Source organism: Carex rostrata, chromosome 11 (genome assembly GCF_964058835.1).
Source record: "Carex rostrata chromosome 11, lpCarRost1.2, whole genome shotgun sequence".
NCBI classification, from domain to species: domain Eukaryota; kingdom Viridiplantae; phylum Streptophyta; class Magnoliopsida; order Poales; family Cyperaceae; genus Carex; species Carex rostrata.
Window position 1 is genome coordinate 8258878 of NC_135928.1, and position 9001 is coordinate 8267878.

The following is a 9001-nucleotide window of genomic DNA, read 5'->3' on the forward strand; positions in this document are numbered from 1 at the left end:
CCATTTTCACATATTTCGATAAAAAAAATAATGGTAAAATTTATGAAAACACCTCGGATCGAAATAGCATTTCAGTTCTTATGGTTTCTGTAAAAACCAAAGCAATCAAATTAGTTTGGTAAAAAAAAAATTAATTTATAGTTTTTAAAAAAAATCGTTTCCTAAACCCAAAAAAACTCAAAATATACTTCTTGTCTCATACTTTTCAGAAAAAAAGTTATAAAAATATACGTGTGCTTTAAATAAATAGCACGCTACACTGCTATTTGGGCTACATAGACAAATAATTGTCTTGCAATTTTAAGTGTTGCCCAGAATTGAAGGCTTGCTTATTTTAAAAAAAATGAAATGTTTTTGCTTGATGCTTGATACAATATTTAGTATTTATTTATTTATGGGGGGTGCTATTTCTTTTAATTTCTATTTGTTTTCCTTTCCAGAAATCTTATAATTCCATTTCTTTAATCTATATTTAGCTAGTATGTTTCTTAAAATCAAACAAACAAAAATAAAGGAAACAAAGAAATAGAAACCATAAACTGTTTTAACCTTACAGCGTTTATATATTGCTCCTAACAAAATAAAAATAAATAAGGATACTAACTAAGTGCTATCTATAATTTGTTTGAACGTTTCAATTTGTTGTTGACAACAATTAAAGGCTATCTAAATAATAAATTAAAGCGCAAAAATAGCAAATTAGATATAACAGTAGTAGTTATAATTATAAGTTTAAAAAAAGATACTGAACTGCTAATCTTATCTTATTTTCTCCTACATAAAGCCCCTCTCTCTACCCAGCAGAAAGCAAAATTCTCAACAAAAGAATTGACAGGTTGACAAAAAATGAAGGCAATTAAAAGTAATCTCCTCCTCCTGTTAGTGTTGATTTCTCTCAGTTGCATTGCGCAATGCACCGATGTCAGTCATGATGGGCGGGCCCTGATCATCAATGGCGAGCGCCGTATACTTATTTCAGGCTCTATTCATTATCCTCGTAGCACTCCTGAGGTAAACATGCCCTTAATTATCGTACATTGTTCTATAAATCAGTGTTTTTCTTCTAGTTTCTGAAAGTTTATTGCATATATATGTTTTTTCATCAAACAAACAGATGTGGCCTGATCTGATTAAAAAGGCGAAAGAAGGTGGTCTGGATACCATTGAGACCTATGTCTTCTGGAACGGACATGAGCCCCGCAGACGTGAGGTCAGTATTCATATTTCTTTTTCTCCTCTATAATATCAAATTCCATGTTTTTTTATTTATAAGATGTATTTTTCTGCTTTTTTCAGTATAACTTTGAAGGAAACTACGACTTGATCAGATTCATCAAAGAAATTCAATACGCGGGTCTTAACAGCATCCTGCGCATTGGCCCGTATGCTTGTGCAGAGTGGAACTATGGGTACTTGTTTAGAAGTTTGTCAAAATAACAAAGATTATGATATTGATGAAAATAATTTATAATATGTAATATTGTTTCTCTTCTGCAGAGGAATCCCTGCCTGGTTAAGAAAGTATCCAGGGATGCAATTCAGGACTAACAACCAGCAATTTAAGGTCAGAAATTTTATTTATGAATATTATCATGAGAATAATGTTATGCTCTAATATTATATAATCAAAATATCTAAATCCCACAATAATTTATCTATATAATAGGATGAGATGGCAAACTTCACCAAGCTTATAGTAGACATGGTTGCCAAGGAAAATCTTCTGGCACCACAAGGAGGCCCTATCATCCTTCTCCAGGTATAACATGTTGGAATCATATATTCGAAAGAAATTTAATTGTGAAAAATATATTAATATTGTAAAATTTCTTTTTTCTACTAGATTGAGAATGAATACGGTAACATAATGGGTCCGTACGGCGATGCCGGAAAAGAGTATATCAAATGGGCAGCAAAATTTGCTGTTTCTCTCAATGCCAGTGTACCATGGATCATGTGCCAGCAAGGCGATGCACCTCAACCCATGGTCAGATAAAAATAATAAAATTAACCTATATATTAAATTTTTTTTTTTTGTTACCTTTTATCTACATTAGTTAATATTTCATGAAGACTTCATTTTAGAGAAAGCGAAAACTGATTCTTTTTTTGTTTTAAACTTCTTCTTATTGAGTAGATCAACACTTGCAATGGTTTCTACTGTGACGACTTCACGCCAAACAACCCCAACAGTCCAAAGATTTGGACTGAAAACTGGACTGGCTGGTTAGTACTTGCTCTGTTTTACTTTTTAATATTATGAAAATAAGTTTTTTTTTACCCTAAATCTAATATTAGAAACAACACATTCCAGGTTCAAAGCTTGGGACAAGGCCGATCCGCATAGACCTGCTGAAGATGTTGCCTACGCTGTCGCCCGTTTCTTCCAGAGACAAGGAACAGCACAGAACTACTACATGGTTAGAATTTCATAACAATTTATGTCATATAAATTTTCTTTTCAAAACTCATACATATATTACTAAACTTTTTATAAAAATTGTGTAAACTTTTTAGTACCACGGAGGCACCAACTTTGGGCGCACGACAGGAGGCCCTTACATCACCACATCCTATGATTATGATGCTCCTCTAGATGAATATGGTGCTAATATAGCTTTAAACACTTCAAATTCAAAATTTACATTGGAAACTTGGTCATTTTGTTGATCCTTTGTGTGTTGTTGCTTACACCAATTAGGAAACCTAAGGCAACCCAAGTGGGGCCACTTGAAGGACCTTCATGCTGTTCTAAAAGAGATGGAGAAGGCCCTCGTATATGGCAATTACTCTAACGAAGATCATGGCAATGGAATCGAGGTATAATGACTATAGAAACTAACAAAACCAAGGAGCCTTAAGGATGCTTTGTTGAACACAATCTAAAGATTTCAAATCCTCAAGAAAAGACACCTTATTTCAAAATACTAATATTGCTTATCAATTGGTCTCAGGTCACAAAGTACAAACTAAATACAACAACAGCATGTTTCATAAGCAACAAAGATACAACCAAAGATGCAACTGTGGACTTGAATGGAGGAAAGTATTTCGTTCCGGCATGGTCCGTTTCTATTCTCCCTGATTGCAAAACCGAGGTCTACAACACAGCTAAGGTATGTTCTTCTTCTTACCATGATTGCATACATGGACAATAGTATACTATAAGTAAGAATAAAAATTATAATCAACTATTGCTTTGATGTAGATTAAGGCGCAGACCAATGTAATGGTGAAGAAGGCAAACAAAGCAGAGGATGAGCCGTCAGCGCTACAATGGTCGTGGCGTGTTGAGCCCTTAAAAAAGCAACTTGAAGACAAGAAATTCTCTTTCCAATCAAATCAACTATTGGAACAGATCACCACCACCTTTGATGAAAGTGACTACTTGTGGTACATGACCAGGTAACAAAATTTATCTTCACATATACATAAGAGTTGCAATCTCTTACTAGGATGATGATTGATGTAGAATTGATTTCACTTTGTTTAATTATTGCAGTTTTCATCATCAACCACACAACAAACAATATAAGCTTTCTATAAACACAACCGGACACGTTCTGTATGTCTTCCTAAACAATAAGCTTGTCGGTAAGCATGAGCACTTACATCTCTTATCCAAAGGAGTCATGATTTTGATCAAGTAGTTACTAAAATCTATTCATGGATAAATATAGGAAAACAATATGCTTCAAATGGTGGGTTTGAATTCAAGTTTGAGAGGAATGTAACAGTTCGACATGGGAAGAACCACCTTGCTCTGATTAGTGCAACTGTTGGTCTAAAGGTTGGATCGTTTTTCAAGTACCATAGTATTAGTCACCATTTGGTGACATTTTGGTTTTCATCAAATAATCAAATCATTCATTTCCAAATATTATGCAGAATTATGGAGCGTATTATGAGCAAATGCCAGCTGGTATTGCTGGGCCAGTCAAGTTGATCGACGGAAACGACACAATAAACCTATCAAACACTACATGGAATTACCAGGTTCCTACAAATTATAAACTTTTGTTCTTGCTTAATTACCATAAAATGGCTAGTTTTCACTACAATGCACTTTATTTTTCATTTATTTGCTCAGGTTGGATTGGTTGGTGAGAAGAAGAAATTCCATCTTGACAATAAATCCTCTAAATGGAAGAGTGTCATGCTCCCTACCAATAGACCCTTCACTTGGTACAAGGTAACTCTAAACATCCAAAACAAAATTCGAGCATCTATTCAGACCAATAATGAAAATTAATTGTTCTTATTCAACCTCCTATTTGAAGACCACATTCGAAGCACCGCCTGGGACAGATCCGGTGGTGATGGACACATTTGGTCTGGGAAAGGGTGAGGCTTGGGTCAATGGAAACAGCCTTGGTCGTTACTGGCCCGCATACAATGATACTGCACAAGGTCCCTGTGGACACTGTGACTATAGAGGCAAATTCTCTGAGAACAAACCATGTAGGACCGGATGCGGTGAGCCTGCTCAGAGATGGTACGCTATGCTGCTCCACATTTAATTATTTTTCCTACTCTGTTTTTGTGATGCATCTTCGTAAACAACCAATAGAAAATTCTCATGTTAATTCCAAATTTCCAATTGTATTTGTTAGGTACCACATCCCACGCTCATTCCTCAAGTCCGGTAAGACAAACACATTGATGCTTTTTGAGGAGGCAGGCGGCAGTCCAAGGCTGGTTGAGTTCCGAACTGTGACAGTCGGCACTATTTGTGCAACTGCTGAAAAGGGCCAAACCCTAACCCTATCGTGCCCATCCGGCAGCTCAATCTCAAAGATTGAATTCGCTAGCTATGGTGAAGTAAAGGGTAAATGCGGTGCATTTGAGAAGGGTACCTGCGAGTCTCAAGATGCCTTCAATGTAGTCTCAAAGGTACTCGCTCAGAAGATTAGTTGAGTTTCTCATCATAATCAACATGATGATTACATTTAACAATTTCTCTAATTTATTTTGTTTACAGGCTTGTATAGGGCAGAGATCATGCTCTATCTCTGTTTCAAAGGAGACTCTGGGTGAAAATAACTGCGGTGGCTCTGTTCCCTTTAAACTGGCTATTCAAGCAGCGTGCTAGAAAGAGAAGACCTTCAGAGCTATTTTTATTTACTATGTTTTCCTTGTTCCATTAAACTGCTCTACATGTACCGAAGGAATATTTAATTAATGTTTTTTAGAAAAAAAAAAAAAAAAAACTTCTGCTGCCTTTCTTCCTTGCCCCATTTTTATGTTTTGAATGCTTAAAGAATAACTCGCCTGGTTTTAAATTGACTAGCTAATGATGGTGAGAGAATTTAGGATTTGGCATCAGGAAATTTTACTTTTCTAATTTCCAATGTCAGAACAAAAAAAAAAAGTGAGACACTATTTACATGATAGAGAGGTTAGGTTCGGATAGGATCACTTCAGGTTTTGTTCAGTCCTTGTCAGTCCAGAACTGGTATTCCAGGAAGGGACATATGGGTATTTCAGGATCCAGTTACAGTAATCTAGATTAAGAAAACACACTTTTGCAATGGACACCACTATTACGCACATGCATACACAATACACATTTGCAATAAACTCCAATATTACGCATGCGCACACAGAATCAACGGCATCTTTATTATTATTTTAACCTAGTTCTTCTCTTAACTGGAGCACACCAGGTCAGCACCTGATGTGGTCAAGTGATATTACAAAGTAGTACTTTGTATAGTTATGATCAAACTTAATACCATTAGTCAGTTCAATAGAAGACAGAAGTGCACTAATCATTATCCCAAATATTCATAAAACTTTATCAAAGACTCAGCCCTAACAGAAAAATATAAAAAATTTCACAAAAGATCCAACAAGAATTATAGTAGCGAAAGCAATAAAGCACAAAAATTGTCTATATTGCTCATGCTAGCTGATTGACGACAGTTATTACAAAACTATAAGGGTCACTAATAACAACAAAAAAGAAGCAAATTACCAGAAAATTGATTGTACTTGCTGACAAATAAATCAATGAACTAATTTATTCAAGTTCCAAGCTAGTAGAATTTCTCGTGTGAGAAATATGTTTACCTTTATTTTGTGAGTTCAGTCATTCAGCTGAATTAGGTCGGCAAATGGAAAACACTGTCCTCTGTAAATGACAAAAGGAAGAGAGTCGAATGGAGTGAAGGCACAGAAACTGCTACAACAGAAGAAAAGCATTCAATTAATTTTTCTTTTCTTTTTCGATTTACCACACTAAAAAATATTTTATTAAGCAGCAGTAAGCTACATTACAGTACTTCATACAATACCAGTGCACTGCAAGCTACTTCATGGTTCTTTTAATACCATACCAGCATACTCTAATCAGTCATGTGCAGTGGGATACAGCCTGACAGGACTTTATTTCAACAAGTGCTTTGGAAAGAAAAAAAAAACATAGCATGTATCACAGGCAAAATGCTAAAAATAAAAACAACTAATGTACCATGAAAAGAAAAAAGAAATAGAGAATATAAAAATTCACCAAATAATGCACCACGAATTACAATTTTCACTAAGGTCCAATCATTCTATCAAAATTTTGTTTTTTTAGTGAAGGCATTCTATCAATATTATGTTCCTCCATATTTCCATCAAGGAACAAAATGGTATTTAAATATGAAGCACCTTGATTAACTTGTTACATCAAATAATAACTTTTCCTATTCACATGAAATTATATATGATAAATGCTTGATCCCTTCGACCAAAATCAACCAAATTCCAGTGAGAATGCCAATATGATTTTAGTTTCAACGGTTAATAAGACTACCAAAATACAGAATCTTGTGTACTCACATGTCATAACCAACAATAAGTTGTAAGAAAATAAAGAAATTTCAGGTCATACCATAAATCACTGAACTCCACTCAATCGAGCCCAATCGACAAATTGCATGCCCCCATAAATATTATTTGCAAACCTAATTCCAATCGTGAAAGCCATGGCCGCAGGAGGCACACTTCTAGCCACGGGAGAGGCCTCAACTACTTGCTCCAAACCATTTATAATTTGATACCGTGTGTTTGATGACACCGCAAGAAACACACCTGTTGTATTTGAAATAGGTTAACTTACTAAAAGATCAAGCATACAATTGCAAAACATATTTTGCAAAATGTGCATACCCCAAAGAGCTGCACTCTTCACCAGTGGTGGGACCGGTACATCTTCTTCCGATTTTTTGACACTCCTGTGCAACATAACCCAGATTGACACCACTGAGTCAGAATATGCAAGCTTGGATATAAGCTATCTTCCCTACTAATAAGCCAATACAATCTGATACCTTTTGGCAGTCATAATCATGTTAGCAATTCCTTGACCAATAATGCCGCAGACAAACCCAACCGAACCATACAAAACTCCCTGCTTAGTTACCATAAACATTGGTAAGTAAAAAAGGAAAGATATGTAAATAAAGCCAACATGCTAGTGTGGTAAATTTGGCATCAACAGGTGAAAATGCAAACCTTGTAAAAGTAGGCTCCAATTCTTTGCCCAAGAGTGAATTTGCATCCCGGTCTCTCAGCCTCAAATACACTATAACATAGTTTTTTATGTCACAATATGTTTCTATCTTTCAATTAAACCCAGTGAGATTGTCAGAAAATATTACCAAGCATTTCAAAAAAGAGATTGTCAGAAAATATACTAAGAATTGCAAAAGAGCTTCACCTGCTAGGCAAGGAACTGCAAGCACGATTAAATCTGGCTAGCGGCCCCGTCGATGCTGAAGCACGGCCAAATCTGACATATGGGGCCAAGAGGCCCACAAGAGCAATGTCTACAACAATACCCACAAGTAGATCGGCTGCATACAACTCAAACTCGTTCCAGAAGTCTTTTCCCCTCTTTTGCACTTCGGCAAAGGTAGCACAGCATGAATCTATGACAACCTAGGAGCAGAGAGAGAGAGAGAGAGAGAGATGTGTGGGAAGGTCAGAAGGTTACCAAGAAACTCTTGAATGAAATAAAAGATAATGGAATAAAAGGGTAGAAGTAAAGAACCTCAGTCCCGACTTTGAAAAGAAAAGATGGGTCAGCAAGCATCCTATTGCGAAGCAATGCGAATGCTTTTATGGCTTCCCCAAGAGGCCAAGGCAATGCCTAATAACAATAACAATTCACATTAAAATACAGCATTTTATCACACAAGACAACTAATTTCAATTTAGTCTAAACCATTCACCTAATATTCAACTTCAGCTTCCAAAGCACATATAATGGCTTAAAGTCTGCAATTCTCAATTAGTTATAGTAAAATCAATTACCTGGAGATCGAAGTATCTGAAAAGAAGTAGCTTTCTTATCCCTTCCTTCTTGGCCGCCTCAAGCATATCACTCGGCAATTCAATCCCCCGAGCCTCAGTCTCTCTGATCACCTCATCAAAACGCATCAACGGTCCAAACTCGATCTCGTCGTAATCTTCGCCATCCCCAACGCCTTCATCGCCTCCTCCACTACCTCCTCCACTGTTTCCAGGAGGTAGCTTATTTTCACCACCGCCGCCGCCGGCGATAACATCGAGCGGTGAGGAGGTGGGGGACTGGAGAGGCTTTGAAGAGCAAGACGAAGAAGAGAGGGAACAGGGTGGTAGTTTAGTTACAGGTAGGTTAGAATTGAGGCGGGTCGAAGGAGCATTCGGGGTGGTATTGACTTTGGAAGAGGATTTAGAGAGAAAAATGGAGAGATCCAAAGTTGAAGAGAAAGCCATGGAGGTGGAGCTAAACAATGGCATGCGATCGGGGGGTATTTGCAATTGCAATTTAAATCGAGGGTTTTGAGGGTTTTAGGCCTACAACATTTTATCTGTTATTTCTAAAAATAACAGGCTTCTGCTATTCAAACTAGACTGTTGGATCTAAATCGGACAAACTGAAATGTGACTGTTGAAGAAATTAGACGATCCAGATTTTGAAATGAATTAAATCAGAATATATAACAGAAATTTTGATTTAGATCGGAACCGT

At 36.5% G+C, this 9001-nt stretch overlaps 2 protein-coding genes across 7 annotated transcripts; one reads left to right on the forward strand and one right to left on the reverse strand.

The window, feature by feature from the left end:
- Positions 1 to 842: 842 nt before the first annotated feature.
- Positions 843 to 5159, forward strand: LOC144561816 (beta-galactosidase 13-like). The gene is made up of 19 exons (XM_078310914.1): positions 843 to 1011; positions 1115 to 1210; positions 1297 to 1409; positions 1498 to 1564; positions 1667 to 1759; positions 1844 to 1987; positions 2138 to 2226; positions 2315 to 2420; positions 2518 to 2605; positions 2702 to 2820; positions 2955 to 3116; positions 3209 to 3405; positions 3503 to 3594; positions 3681 to 3790; positions 3889 to 3996; positions 4091 to 4192; positions 4281 to 4495; positions 4614 to 4893; positions 4982 to 5159. The coding sequence occupies exons 1-19, from the start codon at positions 847 to 849 to the stop codon at positions 5090 to 5092; spliced, it is 2457 nt and encodes an 818-aa protein (XP_078167040.1). The 5' UTR covers positions 843 to 846; the 3' UTR covers positions 5093 to 5159.
- A 598-nt stretch (positions 5160 to 5757) lies between these two features.
- On the reverse strand, positions 5758 to 8798 carry LOC144561989 (protein RETICULATA, chloroplastic-like). Of its 6 annotated transcripts, none has more exons than XR_013513951.1 (9): positions 8302 to 8785; positions 8039 to 8137; positions 7706 to 7926; positions 7501 to 7570; positions 7317 to 7396; positions 7156 to 7220; positions 6878 to 7077; positions 6073 to 6133; positions 5758 to 5814 (listed from the first exon to the last, which is right to left on the reverse strand). XR_013513951.1 is itself a non-coding variant. In XM_078311101.1 (8 exons), the coding sequence occupies exons 1-7, from the start codon at positions 8767 to 8769 to the stop codon at positions 6884 to 6886; spliced, it is 1197 nt and encodes a 398-aa protein (XP_078167227.1). In that variant the 5' UTR covers positions 8770 to 8798; the 3' UTR covers positions 5890 to 6181; positions 6878 to 6883. The 6 variants fall into 6 exon arrangements, 3 of the variants coding, with proteins under 3 accessions (XP_078167227.1, XP_078167229.1, XP_078167228.1); XR_013513949.1 differs by having other exon boundaries at positions 6073 to 6181; XR_013513950.1 differs by having other exon boundaries at positions 6073 to 6184.
- Between the last annotated feature and the right edge of the window lie 203 nt (positions 8799 to 9001).

What these genes read in the sequence shown, in the direction of transcription:
- LOC144561816 (XM_078310914.1), top strand. Translation starts at nt 847, where the DNA reads ATGAAGGCAATTAAAAGTAATCTCCTCCTCCTGTTAGTGTTGATTTCT. An exon ending in CAGCACAGAACTACTACATG is followed by an intron (nt 2,421 to 2,517) that starts GTTAGAATTTCA and finishes TAAACTTTTTAG; the next exon opens with TACCACGGAGGCACCAACTT. An exon ending in TGCTCCTCTAGATGAATATG is followed by an intron (nt 2,606 to 2,701) that starts GTGCTAATATAG and finishes TACACCAATTAG; the next exon opens with GAAACCTAAGGCAACCCAAG.
- LOC144561989 (XM_078311101.1), bottom strand. Translation starts at nt 8,769, where the DNA reads ATGCCATTGTTTAGCTCCACCTCCATGGCTTTCTCTTCAACTTTGGAT. An exon ending in TCAGATACTTCGATCTCCAG is followed by an intron (nt 8,138 to 8,301) that starts GTAATTGATTTT and finishes TATTGTTATTAG; the next exon opens with GCATTGCCTTGGCCTCTTGG. An exon ending in ATGATTATGACTGCCAAAAG is followed by an intron (nt 7,221 to 7,316) that starts GTATCAGATTGT and finishes TATGTTGCACAG; the next exon opens with GAGTGTCAAAAAATCGGAAG.